A 26468-nucleotide genomic window follows, 5' to 3' on the forward strand; every position below is an offset into this window, starting at 1 on the left:
TTTCCTGATGATGAGGATATGAACCATTTCAATTGTTATTACCCATTGCATGCCTCTTTATATACCCAGCAGATGTCTCCCTCACAATATATATTTATTATTCTTAAGGGAAGTGATTCACATGTCCATTTAAACTGTGTATGTAAATCCATACATGTGTATTTTGTGTGACTATACAATGGCTTATGATATTTTCTCTCCTTCTGCCCCCTTTCTCCCCCTCTCTCTCTCTCCCAGGTAAAGCTGAACATCATCGGGGATGTGATTGACCAGGGCTCCACCAACCTCAGGGCTGACCCGTCAGGCTTCAGCCCCCACGCTGCCATCTACTCCATCAGGCCAGACGTACGCTGCTGCGTCCACGTGCACACTCCTGCCACCGCCGCCGTGAGTCCCTTTTCACTCTGGTTCATCATCCAGGATCTTAGAGGAAGAAGTGTTGTTTAAATAGGCCTGACTTTTAGACAAATATTGTCCACATTTTGATGTTTTCAAGCACACAGTGATTTATAATGCACTGTGATGCTGTATATGTTCATCGCCAGTTTCACTCTCTCTCTCTCTCTCTCTCTCTCTCTCTCTCTCTCTCTCTCTCTCTCTCTCTCTCTCTCTCTCTCTCTCTCTCTCTCTCTCTCTCTCTCTCTCTCTGTCTCTCTCTGTCTCTCTCTGTCTGTCTGTCTGTCTCTGTCTGTCTCTGTCTGTCTCTGTGTCTCTCTCTCTGTGTCTCTCTCTCTGTGTCTCTCTGTCTCTGTCTGTCTGTCTGTCTCTGTCTGTCTGTCTCTGTCTGTCTGTCTGTCTCTGTCTGTCTGTCTGTCTCTGTCTGTCTGTCTCTGTCTGTCTGTCTCTCTCTCTGTGTCTCTCTGTCTCTCTCTCTGTCTCTGTCTCTCTCTTCTCTCTCTCTCTCCTTCCATCCTCCAGTGTCTGAATAGTTCTCTCCTCTCCCTCCATGTCTCTCCAGGTGTCGTCTATGAAGTGTGGCATCCTGCCCATCTCTCAGGAGGCCTTGATCCTGGGTGACATCGCATACTACAACTACCAGGGTAGCCTTGACGACCAGGAGGAACGCCTGGCGCTGCAGAAGGCCCTCGGACCCTCAGCCAAGGTAAAGGTCTAGGATCAGATTACCCCATCCCAAAAGGTGATGTTAATTGCTAGTTCGGGGGATGCAAAACTGACCTTAGATCAGTGGGTAAATCCTACCCCTATGGGACTGCTTTGTGATAAAAATGTACTAGCTAGTCAGCCAGCCTTAATGGCATTGAGGTTACTGTGGTTGTGTGTCTCCTCTAGAGTCATCTACTGGTAAACTATGGAGGCTTGTTACCACACTGGGGGAAATGGTCTTGTTAGATGTAACTGTCCTCGTCTATGGTTGTGTTTGACCGTGACCGTGTGTGTTTGGTGAACAGGTGCTGGTGCTGAGGAACCATGGAGTGGTGGCTCTGGGAGAAACCATCGAAGAGGCCTTTCATTACATCTACAACGCTCAGTATGCCTGTGAGATCCAGGTACACACACACACACACCCACACGCTACATAACACACACACCCTGGACCCTGGACCTCACTCTCATCAAACAATAGGTCAATAAATTGAGTTACTCGTTCAGATCTAGATTCTACAGACATTTACTGTTCTGTTCGAACAGAGATTTCAGTAACAACGCCTTCGATTCTGCAACAACACGGCGTCACGATGTTAGCTTCATCTAACGCTTATTAGTGATGCTGTTCCTGTTTTGGTAGTTTCTGTGTTTTCCAAGGAAAGCCGGAATGTCATTTATGGGGTTGTTAAAAATCTAGAGAGAGAGAGAGAGGAAACGTGAAGACAGCTGGAGAGAAAGACTGGCAGGAAAACAAAGAGATTGTGTTAAAGCCCTGTAACATCCTACACCGTCTGAATTAGAAGAGGGGAAAATACCATTTTAAATGGGCTGTATGTTACCCCACAACAAAACCAGCGGGACAGCTTGAATGGAAAGTCAATGATTTCCAGAGTTTTGTTTGGCAAAGTTTGTTTGTGTTGTGTGTTTGTGTGCGCGCGTGTGTGTGTGTGCGTATGATATGTGTGCGTTACTGTTTGTGTGCTTCTTGCCTGTGTGCTGTGCGCGTGTGTATGCAGTTTGTAAATATGGTAGACATTACGGTGTGGGTGTGTGTGTGTGTGTGTGCAGTTTGTAAATATGGTAGACATTACGGTGTGGGGGTGTGTGTGTGTGTGTGGGTGTTGTCCCTGCCTGTTGTAATAGGTGCACCAAATCCCTATTTGAATCTCAGTCTCAGAGCCAAACAAAACATTAATCCAACCTAGCAAAGCCTGCTTAATATCTAAAGATTAACATCGTGTGTGTGTGTGTGTGTGTGTGTGTGTGTGTGTGTGTGTGTGTGTGTGTGTGTGTGTGTGTGTGTGTGTGTGTGTGTGTGTGTGTGTGTGTGTGTGTGTGTGTGTGTGTGTGTGTGTGTGTGTGTGTGTGTGTGTGTGTGTGTGTGTGTGTGTGTGTGTGTGTGTGTGTGTGGCAAAAAAAAGTGACCTTGTATAATAACTGTAATACCTCCCTGGGTTGGATTTTTCAATTGTCTAGATAGAACTCTGTGCCTCTCTTTTCTGAATAGAAATTCTCTCTCTCTCTCTCTCTCTCCCGCATCTCTCTCTCTCTCCCCCATCTCTCTCTCTCTCTCCCCCATCTCTCTCTCTCTCCCCCGTCTCTCTCTCTCTCTCCCCCGTCTCTCTCTCTCTCTCCCCCGTCTCTCTCTCTCTCTCCCCCGTCTCTCTCTCTCTCTCCCCCGTCTCTCTCTCTCTCTCCCCCGTCTCTCTCTCTCCCCCGTCTCTCTCTCTCTCTCTCTCTCTCTCTCCCCCGTCTCTCTCTCTCTCTCCCCCGTCTCCCCCTCTCTCTCTCCCCCGTCTCCCCCTCTCTCTCTCCCCCGTCTCCCCCTCTCTCTCTCTCTCTCTCTCCCCCGTCTCTCTCTCTCTCTCCCCCCATCTCTCTCCCCCGTCTCTCTCTGTCTCTCTAGGTGAATGCGTTCTCGTGTGCTGGCAGCATAGACAACCTGATTGTGTTAGATGCTGAGAAGTATAAGTCTCGGACCCATGCGGTGGCCGATGCAGGGTCTGTCAACATGGGAAGTCCACACAAGTGGAAGGTGGGAGAGCTGGAGTTTGAATCTCTCATGAGGATGCTGGATAACCTGGTGAGTGGTTTACACAGATACACACACACACACACACACACACACACACACACACACACACACACACACTACCCACACACACACTACACACACTCTCCTTTCCCTGCTACACACACACTCCATCCCCCCCTCCACACACACACACACACACACACACACACACACACACACACACACACACACTGCAATCTACATTACTGTATAATATCCTTGCTGTGACAGTGACTCGTAGCTATGCCATATGTCCAGTTGGCACTAGCCACCAAGGTCATGGGAGGAAGCGGGGCTACCACCCACGCTACCCAGGCTATGTGTTGACCTGCTGGGCTGGCCCTGTCCCAGGTGCCCCCCTCCTGGCTCTGACCTCCAGGTTGTGTAACTAACAGGGAAATGGAATTCAAGGACAATGACTTGGCATCCAACATATAGTGTACAATCCTGCCCTCATTTCCTCTGTCATTACTGTTTCTGGGTCATCAACTGGATCTATCACTCGATAATGTACAGTACATCACTGGTCCAGTGCAGCTGTGCTGGTCCCTGTAGACTTGGGACCGGGTCAGTGATCCATGGTCTGGGCCCTGCTGGAACTGGTCCCTGTAGACTTGGGACCGGGTCAGTGATCCATGGTCTGGGCCCTACTGGAACTGGTCCCTGTAGACTTGGGACCGGGTCAGTGATCCATGGTCTGGGCCCTGTAGACTTGGGACCGGGTCAGTGATCTATGGTCTGGGCCCTGTAGACTTGGGACCGGGTCAGTGATCTATGGTCTGGGCCCTGTAGACTTAGGACCGGGTCAGTGATCTATGGTCTGGGCCCTGTAGACTTGGGACCGGGTCAGTGATCTATGGTCTGGGCCCTGTAGACTTGGGACCGGGTCAGTGATCTATGGTCTGGGCCCTGTAGACTTGGGACCGGGTCAGTGATCTATGGTCTGGGCCCTGTAGACTTGGGACCGGGTCAGTGATCTATGGTCTGGGCCCTGTAGACTTGGGACCGGGTCAGTGATCTATGGTCTGGGCCCTGTAGACTTGGGACCGGGTCAGTGATCTATGGTCTGGTCCCTGTAGACTTGGGACCGGGTCAGTGATCTATGGTCTGGGCCCTGTAGACTTGGGACCGGGTCAGTGGTCTATGGTCTGGGCCCTGTAGACTTGGGACCGGGTCAGTGATCTATGGTCTGGGCCCTGCTGGAACTCTGACTGGGATGCTTCATAACAACACCAGATCCCTAAAGGATCAGACACTGCTGAGCTTATAGCAGAGAGACTCTCTCCCTTCCCTCGCACTCCCTTTTCTCTCCATTCTCTCTCTCTCTCTCTCCCTTCTCTCTCCCTCCCTTCTCTCTCTCTCCCTTCTCTTTCCCTTTTCTCCCTTCTCTCTCTCTCCCTTCTCTCCCTTGTGTCCTCTTTCTTGCCTTCTCCTATTTGTCTTTTTCACCTCTCTTTCCTCTCCTCCCTCTCTTGTCTCTCTTCTCTAACTTTTTCTTGTCTACTCTCTTCTCACCTCTGTCCTCTATGTAGTGTATCTGGAGAGTCATTACTCAACGGTCTGTGTAGCTGTCCGAAGGGGACCGCTCCTATCACATAGTCTCGTCTCACACCTCGTAAAAATACTATTTCTTATAGTACAGAATATACCGGAATAACATGTTTCACAACACCACGGCAGATACCTCTGATATGGAGAGGAAGCTGCATGCCAAGAACTTATTCTGATTCTGTGTTTCCTGAGTCCAGTTGAAAGGTTGAGTCTGGTCTCCGAACACCTGGTTAAAGTCTATATGTGATTGACACTGACAGGACAGTCTGGTATCGATGAAAAGGAGGGAGGACGAGAGATATAGAGAGAGAGAGGGATGAGAAAGAGTTAAGAGTTAAGTCATGGATAGAGAAGAGGAGCGCTATACAGGGTGAGAGAGAGAGCAAGGGACAGAGAGGAGAAGGACGGATAAAGAGAGAGGGGGAGAAAGAGACAGGAAGTATCTGAACACACTCCATTGTCCATGGATGCCAGGAACCCCTCCGGCTACACATCATCGTTTTTCCGTTCTCCCACAGCTAGGAATCATGGGATAGTGGCTGGAGACTGTCCCTCTCTCTCTCGCTCTCTCTCTCCGTTTTCCTTAGTGGACAGAGGCAATAGTTTTGATTCCAGGGCTGTGTCCAAATATTAAGGGTGGGACAGAGACACGAACTACATTCCTATGTAGTGAAGATTCTACAGAGAGGACTTGCACTATTGAAAATGAACTCTAGATGAATGGGGAGATCAAAAGCTTGAGAACATTTTGTTCCACTACCAAAGAGTCTTCTTTCCTCCCACTTTTACCTCGTCTTCCTCTCTAGGGACTTAGAAACTTTGTGACAAATAAGTACTGTACAAAAACGGAATCCTGTTTCCCCACAGGGCTGCCGGACTGAACGCACTATGTACATGACATCTAGTGGATTGATTGATTTCTGTATCCTTTTCCCCACAGGGCTACCGGACGGGCTACGCTTACCGCCACCCCATTGTTCGGGAGAAGCCTCGGCACAAGTCCGACGTGGAGATCCCGGCCACGGTGACGGCGTTCATGTTCGAGGAGGAGGAGGGCGCCGCGCGGCTGCCGTTTAAGTTCCTCCAGCAAAGACAGGCCCGGGAGAAGACGCGCTGGCTCAACAGCCCTAACAGTTATATGAAGGTTAACGTGGCGGCCGTGGACGAACGCACCAGGACCATGGTCAGTACTCATACTGTAGGGAGGGTTAACACTCTATATGAACACACCAGGACCATGGTCAGTACTCATACTGTAGGGAGGGTTAACACTCTATATGAACACACCAGGACCATGGTCAGTACTCATACTGTAGGGAGGGTTAACACTATATAAACACACCAGGACCATGGTCAGTACTCATAGTGTAGGGAGGGTTAACACACTATATAAACACACCAGGACCATGGTCAGTACTCATACTGTAGGGAGGGTTAACACTCTATATGAACACACCAGGACCATGGTCAGTACTCATACTGTAGGGAGGGTTAACACTCTATATAAACACACCAGGACCATGGTCAGTACTCATACTGTAGGGAGGGTTAACACACTATATGAACACACCAGGACCATGGTCAGTACTCATACTGTAGGGAGGGTTAACACTCTATATAAACACACCAGGACCATGGTCAGTACTCATACTGTAGGGAGGGTTAACACTCTATATAAACACACCAGGACCATGGTCAGTACTCATACTGTAGGGAGGGTTAACACTCTATATGAACACACCGGGACCATGGTCAGTACTCATACTGTAGGGAGGGTTAACACACCATATGAACGCACCAGGACCATGGTCAGTACTCATACTGTAGGGAGGGTAAACATTCTATATAAACACACCAGGACCATGGTCAGTACTCATACTGTAGGGAGGGTTAACACACTATATGAACACACCAGGACCATGGTCAGTACTCATACTGTAGGGAGGGTTAACACACTATAAACACACCAGGACCATGGTCAGTACTCATACTGTAGGGAGGGTTAACACTCTATATGAACACACCAGGACCATGGTCAGTACTCATACTGTAGGGAGGGTTAACACTCTATATAAACACACTAGGACCATGGTCGGTACTCATACTGTAGGGAGGGTTAACACTCTATATGAACACACCAGGACCATGGTCAGTACTCATACTGTAGGGAGGGTTAACACACTATATAAACACACCAGGTCCATGGTCAGTACTCACTGTCGGGAGGGTTAACACTCTATATGAACACACCAGGACCATGGTCAGTACTCACTGTAGGGAGGGTTAACACTCTATATAAACACACCAGGACCATGGTCAGTACTCATACTGTAGGGAGGGTTAACACACTATATGAACACACCAGGTCCATGGTCAGTACTCACTGTCGGGAGGGTTAACACACTATATGAACACACCAGGTCCATGGTCAGTACTCACTGTCGGGAGGGTTAACACACTATATGAACGCACCAGGACCATGGTCAGTACTCACTGTCGGGAGGGTTAACACTATAAACGCACCAGGACCATGGTCAGTACTCACTGTAGGGAGGGTTAACACTCTATAAACACACCAGGACCATGGTCAGTACTCATACTGTAGGGAGGGTTAACACTCTATATGAACACACCAGGACCATGGTCAGTACTCATACTGTAGGGAGGGTTAACACTCTATATAAACACACCAGGACCATGGTTAGTACTCATACTGTAGGGAGGGTTAACACTCTATATAAACACACCAGGACCATGGTCAGTACTCATATTGTAGGGAGGGTTAACACTCTATATAAACACACCAGGACCATGGTCAGTACTCATACTGTAGGGAGGGTTAACACTCTATATAAACACACTAGGACCATGGTCAGTACTCACACTGTAGGGAGGGTTAACACTATATATGAACACACCAGGACCATGGTCAGTACTCACTGTAGGGAGGGTTAACACACTATATAAACACACCAGGACCATGGTCAGTACTCATACTGTAGGGAGGGTTAACACTCTATATAAACACACTAGGACCATGGTCAGTACTCACACTGTAGGGAGGGTTAACACTATATATGAACACACCAGGACCATGGTCAGTACTCACTGTAGGGAGGGTTAACACTCTATATAAACACACCAGGACCATGGTCAGTACTCATACTGTAGGGAGGGTTAACACTATATAAACACACCAGGACCATGGTCAGTACTCATACTGTAGGGAGGGTTAACACACTATATAAACACACCAGGACCATGGTCAGTACTCATACTGTAGGGAGGGTTAACACTCTATATAAACACACCAGGACCAATGGTCAGTACTCATACTGTAGGGAGGGTTAACACTCTATATAAACACACCAGGACCATGGTCAGTACTCATACTGTAGGGAGGGTTAACACTCTATATGAACACACCAGGACCATGGTCAGTACTCACTGTCGGGAGGGTTAACACACTATATGAACACACCAGGTCCATGGTCAGTACTCACTGTCGGGAGGGTTAACACACTATATGAACGCACCAGGACCATGGTCAGTACTCACTGTCGGGAGGGTTAACACTCTATAAACACACCAGGACCATGGTCAGTACTCACTGTAGGGAGGGTTAACACTCTATAAACACACCAGGACCATGGTCAGTACTCATACTGTAGGGAGGGTTAACACTCTATATGAACACACCAGGACCATGGTCAGTACTCATACTGTAGGGAGGGTTAACACTCTATATAAACACACCAGGACCATGGTCAGTACTCATACTGTAGGGAGGGTTAACACTCTATATAAACACACCAGGACCATGGTCAGTACTCATATTGTAGGGAGGGTTAACACTCTATATAAACACACCAGGACCATGGTCAGTACTCATACTGTAGGGAGGGTTAACACACTATAAACACACCAGGACCATGGTCAGTACTCATACTGTAGGGAGGGTTAACACTCTATATGAACACACCAGGACCATGGTCAGTACTCATACTGTAGGGAGGGTTAACACTCTATATAAACACACCAGGACCATGGTCAGTACTCCTACTGTAGGGAGGGTTAACACTCTATATAAACACACTAGGACCATGGTCAGTACTCATACTGTAGGGAGGGTTAACACTCTATATAAACACACCAGGACCATGGTCATTACTCACTGTAGGGAGGGTTAACACTCTATAAACACACCAGGACCATGGTCAGTACTCATACTGTAGGGAGGGTTAACACTATATGAACACACCAGGACCATAGTCAGTACTCATACTGTAGGGAGGGTTAATACTCTATATGAACACACCAGGTCCATGGTCAGTACTCATACTGTAGGGAGGGTTAATACTCTATATGAACACACCTGGTCCATGGTCAGTACTCATACTGTAGGGAGGGTTAACACTCTATATAAACACACCAGGACCATGGTCAGTACTCATACTGTAGGGAGGGTTAACACTCTATATGAACACACCAGGACCATGGTCAGTACTCACTGTCGGGAGGGTTAACACACTATATGAACACACCAGGTCCATGGTCAGTACTCACTGTCGGGAGGGTTAACACACTATATGAACGCACCAGGACCATGGTCAGTACTCACTGTCGGGAGGGTTAACACTCTATAAACACACCAGGACCATGGTCAGTACTCACTGTAGGGAGGGTTAACACTCTATAAACACACCAGGACCATGGTCAGTACTCATACTGTAGGGAGGGTTAACACTCTATATGAACACACCAGGACCATGGTCAGTACTCATACTGTAGGGAGGGTTAACACTCTATATAAACACACCAGGACCATGGTCAGTACTCATACTGTAGGGAGGGTTAACACACTATAAACACACCAGGACCATGGTCAGTACTCATACTGTAGGGAGGGTTAACACTCTATATGAACACACCAGGACCATGGTCAGTACTCATACTGTAGGGAGGGTTAACACTCTATATAAACACACCAGGACCATGGTCAGTACTCCTACTGTAGGGAGGGTTAACACTCTATATAAACACACTAGGACCATGGTCAGTACTCATACTGTAGGGAGGGTTAACACTCTATATAAACACACCAGGACCATGGTCATTACTCACTGTAGGGAGGGTTAACACTCTATAAACACACCAGGACCATGGTCAGTACTCATACTGTAGGGAGGGTTAACACTATATGAACACACCAGGACCATAGTCAGTACTCATACTGTAGGGAGGGTTAATACTCTATATGAACACACCAGGTCCATGGTCAGTACTCATACTGTAGGGAGGGTTAATACTCTATATGAACACACCTGGTCCATGGTCAGTACTCATACTGTAGGGAGGGTTAACACTCTATATAAACACACCAGGACCATGGTTAGTACTCATACTGTAGGGAGGGTTAACACTCTATATAAACCCACCAGGACCATGGTCAGTACTCATACTGTAGGGAGGGTTAACACTCTATATAAACACACCAGGACCATGGTCAGTACTCATATTGTAGGGAGGGTTAACACTATATAAACACACCAGGACCATGGTCAGTACTCATACTGTAGGGAGGGTTAACACACTATATAAACACACCAGGACCATGGTCAGTACTCCTACTGTAGGGAGGGTTAACACTCTATATAAACACACCAGGACCATGGTCAGTACTCATACTGTAGGGAGGGTTAACACTCTATATGAACGCACCAGGACCATGGTCAGTACTCATACTGTAGGGAGGGTAAACATTCTATATGAACGCACCAGGACCATGGTCAGTACTCCTACTGTAGGGAGGGTTAACACTCTATATGAACACACCAGGACCATGGTCAGTACTCATACTGTAGGGAGGGTTAACACACTATATGAACACACCAGGACCATGGTCAGTACTCCTACTGTAGACAGACACACACACATATGGTCAGTGTTGATGAAACAGAGCTCACTGTTCATGTCTACACATTGTGTTGTGCAGGTCTTAGTCCTGACTAGCTCAGTTGTTAGTCTAGAGCCAATCTGACGTTATCTGATACACATTCTGGTGAAACCTTATATTACACTGCCCTCTCCTTGTATGTTAGAGAATGACATCTTTGTGATATTACCATATATGACTCAGAATGGAATACCAGCAAGTTCACCTTGGCTACGTTTACACAGGCAGCCCATTTTTTCCACTAATCAGTCTTTTGTACAATCACTTCCGATCTTTTCACATCAGATCTTTTTCAGAGCTGCTCTGATTGGTCAAAAGCAATTTATGAAAAAAATATCAGAATTGGGCTGCCTTGTCCAGATGAACTAGACAGATTGGTGTATGTCTGATTGGTCTGTGTCTGATTGGTGTATGCTGATTGGTCTATGTCTGATTGGTGTATGCCTGATTGGACTATGTCTGATTGGTGTATTGCTGATTGGTGTATGCCTGATTGGTGTATGCCTGATTGGTCTATATCTGATTGGTCTATGTCTGATTGGTCTATATCTGATTGGTCTATGTCTGATTGGTGTATGCCTGATTGGTGTATGCCTGATTGGTGTATGTCTGATTGGTCTATGTCTGATTGGACTATGTCTGATTGGTGTATGTCTGATTGGTGTATGTCTGATTGGTGTATGCCTGATTGGACTATGTCTGATTGGTGTATGTCTGATTGGACTATGTCTGATTGGACTATGTCTGATTGGTGTATGTCTGATTGGTGTATGTCTGATTGGTGTATGCCTGATTGGACTATGTCTGATTGGTGTATGTCTGATTGGACTATGTCTGATTGGTGTATGTCTGATTGGACTATGTCTGATTGGACTATGTCTGATTGGTGTATGCCTGATTGGTGTATATCTGATTGGACTATGTCTGATTGGACTATGTCTGATTGGTGTATGTCTGATTGGTGTATGCTGATTGGTGTATGCTGATTGGTCTATGTCTGATTGGTGTATATCTGATTGGACTATGTCTGATTGGACTATGTCTGATTGGTGTATGTCTGATTGGTGTATGTCTGATTGGTGTATGTCTGATTGGTGTATGCTGATTGGTGTATGTCTGATTGGTGTATGTCTGATTGATGTATGGCTGATTGGTGTATGCTGATTGGTGTATGTATGTTCTCTACAGTGGATGAAGTCTGAGGAAGGTGGTAACAGCAGCGGCACTCCGATCCGCATCGAGGACGCCAACCAGTTTGTCCCTATGAACACCAACCCTAGTGAGGTGCTGGAGAGGAGAAACCGAGTAAGTCACAGATCTAGGATCAGCTACCCTCCATACATCTTAACCATAAACATCAGTAGGGGAAAGGCAAAACTGACCCTGGATCACTAAGGCCAACTTCAACTTAACTCCTCTCTGTCAGCTCCTTCTCTGCCTTCCACCAGAACCACAATCCTTACCATGCACTTCCTGGTTGTGTAGCTGTAAGTGATGTCACTGTTATGTCCTATCACAGATCAGAGAGCAGAACAGATTCGACATGATGACGTCCGGACCTCGCTCTCACCACCTGGCAGGCATCCCATTGGACGAACCTCGAATGGTGAGTGGCAACTCTGACAAACCAATATATCTGTTGCCACTTTGCCTGAAGTCCTGTTGGTGATACATCCATAACAGTGTCATAAACAGCAACTAAAGTGGTTCCCATTACATTTCAATACTTATTTCAATATATGACAGTCTTTTGAATTATAGGGTATATACGGCAGGCTGTGAGCATCCTTGAGGATTATGCTAAGTGATCCATATCATCCAGCCTAGATAGGCTTAGCTATTTGTTACTGCGTTTGCCAACCTTGACCAGTAGGTGGGGCTAATGTATTGTTTAGAACCAGAAGTACACATCTCTATGGCTCTGGGATTCTGTAATGACATCCGTCCTTCAACGTGCCAACTGAATCCTTTTGGATCTTCTTGGCAGCATTTTGGTGGTTGGCATCATCTCATAGCAAGGAAGTAACACAAGCCAGGTCTCTCTGCCTGTTATCAGAGTTGAGATTAAACTGATAAGTGTGATATTTGATCACTTATTAAATATTGTTCCCCTATGTCGTGTTGAAGGATCAGCCAGTCCGTGTAAAGGTAATGTCTCTACGGGCTTTTTGAATACTACAGTGTGAAGTGTTTTTTTTACCTGTTTGTCGTTTCAGTTGGTGTCCTGTTAGGTCACCTCGTCACTGTTTGTGTGTTTTTGGAGGTGGGAGTGAAATGGAGTGTTTACGCATGATAGTGCCCTCCACCAATGAATGACCAATGTTTTTCTACTTCCTTATGTCACCCAATGTGTGTTGTGCATGTTCTGATGTGGTTGTGACAGAACAGCATTCATATTAGACAGTGTCTCTTAATCATTGTTGTTGGTAAGTCATTTGAAAGTATTGGAGTGTGTTTGTGTGATATGCCCATTTCTATTGAATTGTGTGTTAATGTGTGTTGTGGTTTACGATGAACTGGCATGACTTAGTGTACTCACTCTGCTAACTTGGGAATGTATCTGTCCGTGTTAAAAGTCTGGGGAGTCTAATGTCTGATCCTATGTTAACTCCACTCTCTCTCTCCACTCTCTCTCTCCACTCTCTCTCTCCACTCTCTCTCTCTCTCTCTCCTCTCTCTCTCTCCTCTCTCTCTCCACTCTCTCTCTCCTCTCTCTCTCTCCTCTCTCTCCACTCTCTCCTCTCTCTCCACTCTCTCCTCCCTCTCCACTCTCTCCTCCCTCTCCTCTCTCCTCTCTCTCTCTCCTCTCTCTCTCTCTCCTCTCTCTCTCTCTCTCTCTCTCTCCTCTCTCTCTCTCTCTCCACTCTTTCTCCCTCCACTCTCTCTCTCTCTCCACTCTCTCTCTCTCCACTCTCTCTCTCCACTCTCTCTCCCTCCTATCCCTCTCCACTCACTCTCTCTCTCCACTCTCTCTCTCTCCACTCTCTCTCTCCACTCTCCCCTCTCTCTCTCCACTCTCTCCCTCCTCTCTCTCTCCCTACTCTCTCTTCACTCTCTCCCTCTCTCGCTCTCTCTCTACTCTCTCTCCCTCCTCTCTCTCTCTCTCCCTCCTCTCTTTACTCTCTCTCCCTCCTCTCTCTCTTTCTCCCTCCTCTCCCTCTTCACGTTCTCTCTCTCCAGCCCTACGTGGCATCAGAGGATGACCAGATGGTTCCTCTACCTCCTAACCCCTTCAGTCAGCTGTCTGAGAAAGAGATGGACGAATACACGATGAACGTAGAGAAGAGACAGCTGGGGCTGAGTGGTAAGAGAGAGTCACACAGAGAAGTCACACACCCATACAGAACCACAGAGAAAAACACACACACACACACACACATACAGAACCACAGAGAAACACACACACACACACACATACAGAACCACAGAGAAACACACACACACACACCCATACAGAACCACAGAGAAACACACACCCATACAGAACCACCGAGAAACACACACACCCATACAGAACCACAGAGAAACACAAAACCCCTGCCTGTCGTAACGTGTGTGTGCAGAAGGGAACCATCCCTCCATCCTATGACTAAGGCGGCCAACAGAACAGACAGACTGGCCCACAGCAGGTTTTCACACCCACTGTATGAGTGGGCCCGGTTGCCATGACACCATCCACCCCCTATCCCCACCTACTCTACACCAGTCCAATCTGGATTCCATATTATGCTCCTTATAGAATGTTCTTATGCTCCTTCTAGAATGTTCTGCTGCATGTCTGTGCTCACAGTAATACTATGTGCTGTTATGTATACTATGATGTTGATAGTCTGAAGAATGACTGTTTGTCTGTAATGCTATAACTCCACTGTGATAATGAATGGGTTTTGGAATGGCACTGGATTGATGTATACTTATAAACGAATAGTATTAGTAATGGCCAGATGAATGACCTGGTGGTTAAATGAACCACGTTAACCCCTTAGATTCCTCACAGTATGTACTGGAGGTACTGTACGACCACTACGTTCCATGTACCCCAACGTAGCCTGGTCCCAGATCTGTTTGTGCTGTCTTGCCTCTAACATGTGTGTCAACACTAATCTCTCACCCCCCAAACCCTCACTTCCCTCTCTCACCCCCCAACCCTACTCCTACCAACCCACTCCCTCACCCTTACCCCTCAACCCAAACCCTCTCCCCCTCCTCACCCCCTGACCCCTTACTCCCACCCCTTCAACCCTCATCCCAAACCCTCACCCACTCCTGCAGATGACGAGCACGACCTAACCTCCAACGACGCTTCCACTCTCTCTCAGTCTCTGTCCCAAACTCAGTCCCCGCAAATAACTCCAGCTAAAGAAGGTATCACACAGAGAGAACGTTGTGAAATGTGTTTGTTTGTGTGCGTTTCAACAGAACAGGTTTTTACTAAGGTTGTGCTGTGTTTTATTATGTCAAAAACACATTCTACATTCCTTTGGTTCCACTTTTACCTCAAATGTTATGATAGATAATATATATAATAAGAAAGTTATATGGAAACCTACTACATTGCTATTGTGAAATCAACTTTACTATGTTTAATCAGTGCCAATTCTATAGTGTCTTTCTTCCTCTTAATCATTAACAATGACTCAGTTTTACTTCCTGTAGTAACTACTTCCTGTCCCTTTGAACAACAAACACCAACACCACGTAACTACAGAACACTAGAGTAGCCATCAACACAGCTCCCCACAGCAAACTGCTCCGTGCGTGCGTGCGTGCGTGCGTGCGTGCGTGCGTGCGACACAATTCGTGACACCGTTTTTGACTTAAGTCAACCAGTTCTTCTCCTATGGGGGCCAAGTCGGGTCGATTGTTGCTCAGCAACCTCTTGTGATGTCACGCGTTGGTTCATTGTAGTACATTGAAATTCTCTTGTAGTAGAACAGTAGAACAGTGCTTGTAAGAACACTCTTGGTGTGGTAACTGGATCCCTGTACAGTACATAGTCACGGTCACATTAACATTGGCTGTGAAATGCACTCTATTGAAAAGGGTGATCATTGAACTTGTGTTGATTAGTTAACAGGTACCAGCTGTACTGACAGATTTCAGAGAGGGTAGGTGACATCAGTTGACACCCTCTCCAAGGTTGCTCTTGGTTCCTGGTAAATTAGGCACCGAGGGTTGCAATTTCCTCAAAATTCCCAGGTTTTCCAGAAAACCCGGTTGGAGGATTCCCAGATTCCCTGGTTATTCCTTCCTGATTCCCTGGTTATTCCTTCCTGATTCCAGTGTCTTCCAACCAGGATTTCTGGGAATTTGGAAAAGTTATCCGTAGTAGCACCTGAACATATTTTGTGGTCAAACAACATAGTATACAGGTCTGTAGCAGACACAGAATCAGGTTTATTGTTGTTGTGGTTGGTGGTGGTCTACCCTGTCTGACCTCTGACCCCTGTCCCCTGCTCTTTCCAGAGAACCACACGATGCAGAATGGCAAGGACGGCGGCGACCATGAGGTGAACGACGAGCTGAGCAAACGGGTCAGTCAGCTGACCACCAGCGTGGAGAGCATTGAGGTCAAGGTCCGCACCGGCGAGAAGATCGAAGACTCCGCCCTGTCCCCCGAGAGCTCGCCCTCCAAGTCCCCCAACAAGAAGAAGAAGAAGTTCCGCACTCCCTCCTTCCTCAAGAAGAACAAAAAGAAAGAGAAAATGGAGGTCTAGAGAAAGAGAGATGGAGGGAGTGATATTAAAGCCTATATACAGTTTAAGAAGAAAGAGGGGACCCCTCCTATTTTTTGGTATGTTTTTGTTTTTGTTTTTGTCAGTGTCCTCTTTTGTCATTTAAAAAAAAAAGATTTTATTTCAATTGTGTTTTTTAACAAATTGTTCTTTTAAGTTAACATTTTTTAGAGTTGCGCGAAAAGTGATGAATTGAGTTGAGGATTCTCTTCCTCTGCCTAGAAGTGAAGGCTCATTGATTTGGGAAGGCGAGGATTAAAATGATAAAGCTGCAACAACTGATTCTGGAAAACTGACTCCTCCCCCATGTTCAATATTCACTGCCATTGGCTGATTATGTCACTTCTTCTCTGCCATTGGCTGATTATGTCATTTCTTTGGCTAATGGTTGATTATGGAATTAGAAACAGCCAATCGTATTCCTTGCTTCATAATCTCCAGCCAACACTGGCGGGTCTAGATATGCATCAGTGGTATTATTAAACTGCACAATATGGTGACTAGCTAGCGTACGGAAGCGCTTTACGCCCTTATTGTAACCATAACAACCACCATGTTCTTTTCGCTTAGATTTTCTTCTCATATGAGGTCTGCTTCTTCAATACATAGAGGACTGAAATCAGAGGCCACAAAGTAATAGTCCGACTGGAAAACTTAAATTTACACCTTTTCTTTCTTTCACTCCTGCTTCTTGTTTTCTCTTTCTCTCTCTGCCTCTCGCTTCGTTTTTCTCTTTCATCCCTCTTTTTGTTGCTCCTCTTCCTCCTCCTCTCTCACCTTCTGTTAAAAGTGAATCTATATTTACATTACCTAGCTCTCTTCTAGTCGACCTCCGACCTTCATCTCAGTTGTTCACCGCTGTTGATTCACTAAACTCACATCTCATTTTTTATTGTCCTCTTAATAATTTCATTTTTATTTTGCCAAACTAAAAGGAATAAAAAAACAATCACGTTTTAGTGAAGAATCATCATTTATATACTTTTGAATCTCATTTAGATCATAAAAACATGTCATCTCAATAAATAATATTACATTTTAGTTTTTTTAATTGAACACAATTTGGTAGTAGTCATCTCACTCAGTTTTGTGCTCATCTCTATACTTTTACAGAGAAATACAAGATGTTACGCATGTTTTTGCAAGAATCTGAATTTATATGTCTGACTACGTTGCTCTAGTGTTGCCTGCAGGTTTCTCTCAAATTATATTCTTGTTCAGATTACAAAAATACTATATAACTGAGATATATGTAAACTGGATATGTTGGGTATAGATTTTTAACTATATATTTTGTATTTTATTGTGCTGCACTTTTACTGTGGTAGGACTCTTAACACAATGTAGTTGCAGGTGGTTTCTACTATGAAGGAGATTCTAGAAGCAGAGAACCAATAGAATCTATAGAAGCAAGAAAGTAGATAGCAGGAGCAGAGTACAGAAGATACACTTTAGGTTGTGGAGAGTTGTTTCAGAAGAAAAATATATCGATTTGTGTCACGCTTGAAAAAATATTTCTCAGTTAAAAACAAGAAAATAAATAAAACAGGTCCCAATATACAAAAAGTATCTTCAGTTATAAAATATAAAATCATGGGCCTTGAGCGTGGAACTGGCGCCGTTGTTGCTATGGTGTGTATTTTGTGTGTGACTTTTTTTTTAAGCCTTATACTATATTTTTCTCCTATATTTTAAATCATGAGACAAGGGTTGAGAATCTTATCCTGCCCGCACCCGGGCGTCAAATTTAGCAAGAGTGCTCCCTGGATTGTCATTAGGCCTAAGTCACCCTTATGTCATGCCTATGACTGCTCATAAGACCACTTTGACAGCTCATAGTTGTCTAGACGTTGTTTGCGTAGCCTCTAGCCTTTCTTTTTAGTTTCTCTCTTTATTTGCATCTCAACAGCTCCTTTCACGACGTTGTCGGTTGTGGAAACTAGAACTCGTGTTATTTCTCTAGAAGATATAAATCATGGAAGAGTGATGACTAAGTGGCATATAGACACAGAGTAATACAGTTAATATACAGATGTACCAATATCCCAGCTAGCAATGTGAACTATTGGATTTGGAACATTGAGAGAGGGATGAAAGGAGTGAAGGAGAGTGGGATGGAGCGAGAGAAGGAGAGTGGGATGGAGCGAGAGAAGGAGAGGGGGGTGGAGCGAGAGAGGGATGGAGCGAGAGAAGGAGAGGGGGATGGAGTGAGAGAAGGAGAGGGGGATGAAAGGAGGGAAGGAGAAAGGCACATCTTTAGCTGTGTAAATAGCCCTATCATCTGTATCACAGCAGAGTTGAGCTTTTTGGTCTCACAGTTACATGAACAGCTGGGAAAAGGGCTGTGTGTGAGTTTTAGAAAATGTAAAAGTGTATGTGTGGGGTGGGGTTTTAGGGAGAACTATGACATCAACACCACGTTTTTAGAATTACTCACAATTGTACCCTTTTTTTCATACCATTTCTCCTTTTTGACACAGTTCTTATTTTTCATCTTTCCATTTGTATCAGACAGGTTTTCAGTTCAGTTTTTTTTGTTTACCAAGTACTAGGTTTCTCCTTCCTTATTAACCATTTACAGTACGAGAGTTTACAAACCGCTCTCAGATTAATTGAATTTGCATTTGCGTTCTTTTATTTACTTTTCTCTCCCATCTACCGACCATTTGCACCTTTGTTTTACTAACTAATGCCTCTGTCCACCATTTTGTTTCTGTTTATAAAAAAAAAAGAAAGGATCGCTTTAGCATGCAAGTAATGAGCCAAGCCCTCCCTCCCTGTGAACAAAAATCCTATTAGAAATGGTTCTTCTATAATGGAGTTGCTTTCAGATGTGTTGCTAATCAGTGTAAATTCACAAAATAAAACTGTATTTTAAGAAACGGGGGCTTTATTTTTCATTTCCATGTCTTGTTAAACTGATTGACGTGGCGGACTCCTTTTATGGAGTCATTTTAGTGCCAAAAGAAATTGAATTCCGATTCAATTTATTTTGGCGCGAAAATCACCCCGTAATCACCTACAATCCACGTTCATGAACACTCGTATCATTCTTCCACCTGTCTGTCTTTATGTTAACATAATCCATCCACAATCATTTTAAGTTTAACTCATAAACTAAAAGATCTAGTGTGCACATGGGGACGCAATCAAATATATTGTATGTTTTTTGAAAGTTGTTTCTCGGTGTACTGATATTATCCTGTACATACACAACCAGTATACACACGTACTATGCAGGTTTCAACGATATATAGAGAACATAGTCCATATGAAAGATGAACAACTGTCAAATTATGCAAAATCCCCTTCAGTGTAAAACCTGGAAGCCAGAAGCATATGTCCAGACGTTATACTGAGACGTATTGGAGGTGATGGAGAAGCTACTGAACAAATATTAAGTATCAATCAACCAACCATTATATAGCACAGAGAGGGTGACATATATTTTGTAATATATATATGTATGTATGTATTGATAATGCACAGGATAACTTACATATGGCTGCATGTATGTTTGTTTGTTTTGTTTGCTTGGCTGTGTGTGAAAGAGCGGGGGAGTGTGTGACGCTAGCAAAGGCACAGATAGGACATCTTGAAAAGAAGGACCTAAACTACTGACTTGACTGGGACCTAAACTACTGACTTGACTGGGACCTAAACTACTGACTTGACTGGGACCTAAACTACTGACTTGACTGGGACCTAAACTACTGACTTGACTGGGACCTAAACTATTGACTTGACTGGGACCTAAACTAATGACTTGACTGGGACCTAAACTACTGACTTGACTGGGACCTAAACTAGTGACTTGACTGGGACCTAAACTACTGACTTGACTGGGACCTAAACTATTGACTTGACTGGGACCTAAACTACTGACTTGACTGGGACCTAAACTACTGATTTGACTGGGACCTAAACTACTGACTTGACTGGGACCTAAACTACTGACTTGACTGGGACCTAAACTATTGACTTGACTGGGACCTAAACTATTGACTTGACTGAGACCTAAACTACTGACTTGACTGGGACCTAAACTACTGACTTGATTGGGACCTAAACTACTGACTTGACTGGGACCTAAACTACTGACTTGACTGGGACCTAAACTATTGACTTGACTGGGACCTAAACTACTGACTTGACTGGGACCTAAACTACTGACTTGACTGGGACCTAAACTACTGACTTGACTGGGACCTAAACTACTGACTTGACTGGGACCTAAACTACTGACTTGACTGGGACCTAAACTACTGACTTGACTGGGACCTAAACTATTGACTTGACTGGGACCTAAACTATTGACTTGACTGGGACCTAAACTATTGACTTGACTGGGACCTAAACTATTGACTTGACTGAGACCTAAACTACTGACTTGACTGGGACCTAAACTATTGACTTGACTGGGACCTAAACTATTGACTTGACTGAGACCTAAACTACTGACTTGACTGGGACCTAAACTACTGACTTGATTGGGACCTAAACTACTGACTTGACTGGGACCTAAACTACTGACTTGATTGGGACCTAAACTACTGACTTGACTGGGACCTAAACTACTGACTTGACTGGGACCTAAACTATTGACTTGACTGGGACCTAAACTATTGACTTGACTGAGACCTAAACTACTGACTTGACTGGGACCTAAACTACTGACTTGATTGGGACCTAAACTACTGACTTGACTGGGACCTAAACTACTGACTTGACTGGGACCTAAACTATTGACTTGACTGGGACCTAAACTACTGACTTGACTGGGACCTAAACTACTGACTTGACTGGGACCTAAACTAGTGACTTGACTGGGACCTAAACTATTGACTTGACTGGGACCTAAACTACTGACTTGACTGGGACCTAAACTACTGACTTGACTGGGACCTAAACCACTGACTTGACTGGGACCTAAACTATTGACTTGACTGGGACCTAAACTACTGACTTGACTGGGACCTAAACTACTGACTTGACTGGGACCTAAACTATTGACTTGACTGGGACCTAAACTATTGACTTGACTGAGACCTAAACTACTGACTTGACTGGGACCTAAACTACTGACTTGATTGGGACCTAAACTACTGACTTGACTGGGACGTAAACTACTGACTTGACTGGGACCTAAACTATTGACTTGACTGGGACCTAAACTACTGACTTGACTGGGACCTAAACTACTGACTTGACTGGGACCTAAACTAGTGACTTGACTGGGACCTAAACTATTGACTTGACTGGGACCTAAACTACTGACTTGACTGGGACCTAAACTACTGACTTGACTGGGACCTAAACTATTGACTTGACTGGGACCTAAACTATTGACTTGACTGAGACCTAAACTACTGACTTGACTGGGACCTAAACTACTGACTTGATTGGGACCTAAACTACTGACTTGACTGGGACCTAAACTACTGACTTGACTGGGACCTAAACTACTGACTTGACTGGGACCTAAACTACTGACTTGACTGGGACCTAAACTACTGACTTGACTGGGACCTAAACTATTGACTTGACTGGGACCTAAACTATTGACTTGACTGAGACCTAAACTACTGACTTGACTGGGACCTAAACTACTGACTTGATTGGGACCTAAACTACTGACTTGACTGGGACCTAAACTACTGACTTGACTGGGACCTAAACTATTGACTTGACTGGGACCTAAACTACTGACTTGACTGGGACCTAAACTACTGACTTGACTGGGACCTAAACTAGTGACTTGACTGGGACCTAAACTATTGACTTGACTGGGACCTAAACTACTGACTTGACTGGGACCTAAACTATTGACTTGACTGGGACCTAAACTATTGACTTGACTGGGACCTAAACTACTGACTTGACTGGGACCTAAACTACTGACTTGACTGGGACCTAAACTATTGACTTGACTGGGACCTAAACTATTGACTTGACTGGGACCTAAACTACTGACTTGACTGGGACCTAAACTACTGACTTGACTGGGACCTAAACTACTGACTTGACTGGGACCTAAACTACTGACTTGACTGGGACCTAAACTACTGACTTGACTGGGACCTAAACTACTGACTTGACTGGGACCTAAACTATTGACTTGACTGGGACCTAAACTACTGACTTGACTGGGACCTAAACTAGTGACTTGACTGGGACCTAAACTACTGACTTGACTGGGACCTAAACTAGTGAATTGACTGGGACCTAAACTACTGACTTGACTGGAACCTAAACTACTGACTTGACTGGGACCTAAACTACTGACTTGACTGGGACCTAAACTACTGACTTGACTGGGACCTAAACTATTGACTTGACTGGGACCTAAACTATTGCCTTGACTGAGACCCACCATGATATTTCTTCTGTGACTCGCCTAAATGTATGTGTATCTATCACAAATGTAATGTGTACGCATCACCTCCAAAGAGTCGTGATTCTGCCAAACCTTCTAGAACTGGACCGAATAAATCCAAGAGTTCATTTCATGCTGATGTTACCCAATTACAGTGCACAGTGTTGACACAAAAGCCGACTTTATTGCACGGTAAACATGGGACTGTTAGTGGAGTTGCTCGGCGGCTGCGGGGGGTGGGTGCCGTTGTGCCTTGACTGCATTTTTCCTCTGCAAATAAATAAAATATGAAAAATAAAAGCAACTTACCATGACTTTGTGCTTCCTAAATCTGACTGGGAGTGTGTGTGGGGGAGGGGAGAGAGGCTAAGAGTTAGTGGAGTACAGCAATATTACCCGTTCACTTCTCCTCTCACCCGCTTCCCTTAAGTGTTGCGTTTGCTTCTGTGATTTGTCGACAGAAATCATTGCATTGAACTCTGACCCTGACGTTAATGAATGTGATTTGATAATGGCACTTTGTTGAGTAAATGTAGACTTTGCTGCACTGAACATTAAAGGCGAACAAGTCAAGAGGTCTGATGCTATGATGTCCGTAGTTCATTCAACCCCTCAGCTAACACTTGTGTAGTGTACAATTCTCAGACCAATTCTTGCTTGTCAACGTCAACTCATTGCCTAATGCTTGCTTGTATATTTGAATTATCTTTATGGAGTGAGATAAACATTGCTTAGTCTTGTTATGAGCCGCATGTGAGGTATATATGCCACAGGAGGTTGGTGGCACCTTAATTAGGAAGGCGGGCTCGTGGTAATGGCTGGAGTAGAATAGGAGGAATGGTATCAGATACATTAAACCACGTGGGTTGATGCCATTCCATTCACTCCGTTCCAGCCATTGTTATTCACCGTCCTCCCCTCAGCAGCCTCCACTGATATATACTGTATATACGCATATGAAATATTACTGCCCACTACACTGGACACACTGACACTCGATGGGGGAACCGGGAGGGTGTCACGGTGCCGTGGTGTCTGTTGAGGGTAGCACCCAAACAATGGCCTCTGTTGACCAGTTCCACATAGTCATACAGTAGCATATGGGGAGGGGGGGGGGGCTAGCCTACTGTCCTACTAGTCCCTGTCATGGGGGGTCTATTGGGGGAAGCTGTTAAGGGTCTACTGTAGTCCACACTATAGATGTTATGAATGGGGATACTTTGCTAGCACGTGTCACCATGTCATGGGGGAGGGGTCTATTCAGGAGAAGCATCTTGTTTAGTGGTCCCGTGTTCCTCCATATTCATCTGAGTGGTGCCTGGCCTACTGTAGATGCTACTATGTTAATGCTAACCCGTGTCATGGGGGGTCTGTTTCATGGGGGGAAGGGGTGGCAGTCCAAAAATTCAGCCACACAAATGTATGTAGAACTGTGTGTGTGTGTGAGTGTGTATCATGTCGACTCCCCCTGGCTGTGCATCCATCTGGATGAGCCCCGGCTCATGGTTGTGACACTCACAGCACGACTCCGTCTGGAGAACAGAAGCACAGGGGCACTGCCTCTCACCCCCACCCCCCTGTACCCCCGTTCCCAGTTCTCTATCCCCTCTCTACAGGACACCCCTTGCCCCCTCTCTCTACCCCCTCGCCCCCTGTCTCTACCACCTCGCCCCCTCTCTCTACCCCCTCGCCCCCTCTCTCTACCCCCTCGCCCTCTCTCTCTCTACCTCCTCACCCTCTCTCCCCCATCCCCTCGCCCCCTCTCTCTCCCCCCTTGCCTCCTCTCTCTAACCCCTCACTCTCTCTACCCCCTCTATCCTTCCCTAGTATCCAGTCACCTCTCTCTACCCCCCTCTATCCCTCCCTAATATCCGGTCCCCTCTCTCTACCCCCCCCATCCCTCCCTAGTATCTGGTCCCTTCTCTCTACCCCCTTGTCCCCTCTCTCTATCCCTCTCTAGTATCCGGTCCCCTCTCTCTACCCCCTCGTACCCTCTCTCTACCCCCTCTATCCCTCTCTAGAATCCGGTCCCCTCTCTCTACCCTCTCTGTATCTCTCTCTGTATCCTCGCACCCCTCTCTACCCACTCAATAACCCCTCTCACTATATCCCCTCACCTCTCTCTATCCTCTCTTTCCCCAACCTCTATCCTCTCCCCTATGTCTCTACCCCCTCTGTCTACCTCTCACCCCCTTCTCTCCACCCATCACTCAACACCCTCCACCAACCCCGTGCCCTGTCTGCGTTGCCGCTGCTTAATGCTGTGTAACTGTGCATGTTCAGAAATATAAAAACACCTCCTAGATGAGACTGTACAGACAGATGCTTTCTCTCGCTCTCTGTCAGCCTGTGTCCTGTGTTTATAGATGGTTGAGTGGTTCCTCTGATGATTATGTTGTGTCCCAAATGGCACTCTATTCCCTATATAGTGCACTACTATTACCTATGGGCCCTTGCCAAACGTAGTGCACTATATAGGGAATAGGGTGCCATTTGGGATACAAATTCTGTTTCCTTCACAGCTCTGAACAGGCTAACTGTGGCTCTGTTTAATGCTTCTGCATTTGACGACTAGCTAGTCTAGATATAGAATAAAAAGAAGCTCCACTACCATTGTGATGAAAGATTTAAATGAAGTAGAGAGTGAGAGGAGTCACTGGCATGGATTCCCCCTAACCACAATGACATGATGTTATTTAAGCAATAAGGCCCGAGGGGGTGTGGTATATGGCCAATATACCACGGCTAAGGTATATGGTGGTATATTGGCCATATACCACAAACCCGAGATGCCTTATTGCTATTATAAACTGGTTACCAACGTAATTAGAGCAGGAAAAACACGTGTTTTGTCATACCCGTGGTAGACGATGTGATATACCACGGCTGTCAGCCAATCAGCATTCATGGTTCAAACCACCCAGTTTATAATCTCTTATTGACTCAAACACACACTCGAATATTGACTCAGATGACTCAGTATGATGTCATGCGATATTGTGCTTAACCAGACTGGGTTAGTTATGTTGAGTTAGGTTGAGCTGGGTTGGGCCAGAAGACCAGATGGCACTCAATTGCATATTCCTCGCATCCTCTTTCCTCGTCTCCTTCTCAAAACCCATTGGATGAGAAAGCCAAAGGTCCCTCCCCTCCGACCTTCTCGTCCAATGGGTTTTGAGAAGGAAACGAGGAGAGATGACGCAAGGAGTATGCAATTGTGAAAAGGTCATGGACTGCTCAATGCCTGCCCTGCCCTGTCCTGCTCTGTCCTGTCCTGTCCTGTCCTGTCCTGCCCTGTCCTGCCCTGCTCTGTCCTGCCCTGCCCTGCTCTGTCCTGCTCTTTCCTACCCTGTCCTGCTATGTCCTACCCTGCCCTGTCCTGCTCTGTCCTACCCTGCTCTGTCCTGCCCTGTCCTGCTCTATCCTGCTCTGTCCTGCCCTGTCCGGTCCTGCTCTGTCCTGTCCTGCTCTGTTCTGCCCTATCCTGCTCTGTCCTGCCCTGTCCGGTCCTGTCCTGCTCTGCCCTGTCCTGCTCTGTCCTGCTCTGCCCTGTCCTGCTCTGCCCTGTTCTGCTCTGTCCTGTTCTGCCCTGTCCTGCCCTGTCCTGCCCTGTCCTGTTCTGCCCTGTTCTGCAAACTCCCTTCTCTGCCCTGATCTCCAGTGTCTTCA

General features: G+C 45.8%; 1 protein-coding gene across 18 annotated transcripts in view; it reads left to right on the forward strand.

Annotated features, from left to right (window-relative positions):
• The window catches only part of add3a (adducin 3 (gamma) a), a 153438-nt gene extending 134133 nt beyond the window's left edge, over positions 1–19305 (forward strand). For 7 of the 18 annotated variants that reach the window (XM_071389290.1, XM_071389294.1, XM_071389291.1 and 4 more), the window contains 11 exons: positions 238–387; positions 959–1102; positions 1410–1508; positions 3014–3190; positions 5673–5915; positions 11877–11993; positions 12208–12294; positions 12816–12836; positions 13869–13992; positions 14961–15053; positions 16155–19305. In XM_071389290.1, the coding sequence (XP_071245391.1) occupies positions 238–387; positions 959–1102; positions 1410–1508; positions 3014–3190; positions 5673–5915; positions 11877–11993; positions 12208–12294; positions 12816–12836; positions 13869–13992; positions 14961–15053; positions 16155–16405 (1506 nt within the window). In that variant the 3' untranslated portion in view covers positions 16406–19305. The remainder of the gene's footprint in view (positions 1–237; positions 388–958; positions 1103–1409; positions 1509–3013; positions 3191–5672; positions 5916–11876; positions 11994–12207; positions 12295–12815; positions 12837–13868; positions 13993–14960; positions 15054–16154) is intronic. The other 11 variants (XM_071389297.1, XM_071389299.1, XM_071389298.1 and 8 more) reach the window with 3 other exon arrangements.
• The last annotated feature ends 7163 nt before the right edge of the window (positions 19306–26468 follow it).

The sequence above is a fragment of the Salvelinus alpinus genome, chromosome 2 (genome assembly GCF_045679555.1).
Source record: "Salvelinus alpinus chromosome 2, SLU_Salpinus.1, whole genome shotgun sequence".
NCBI lineage: Eukaryota > Metazoa > Chordata > Actinopteri > Salmoniformes > Salmonidae > Salvelinus > Salvelinus alpinus.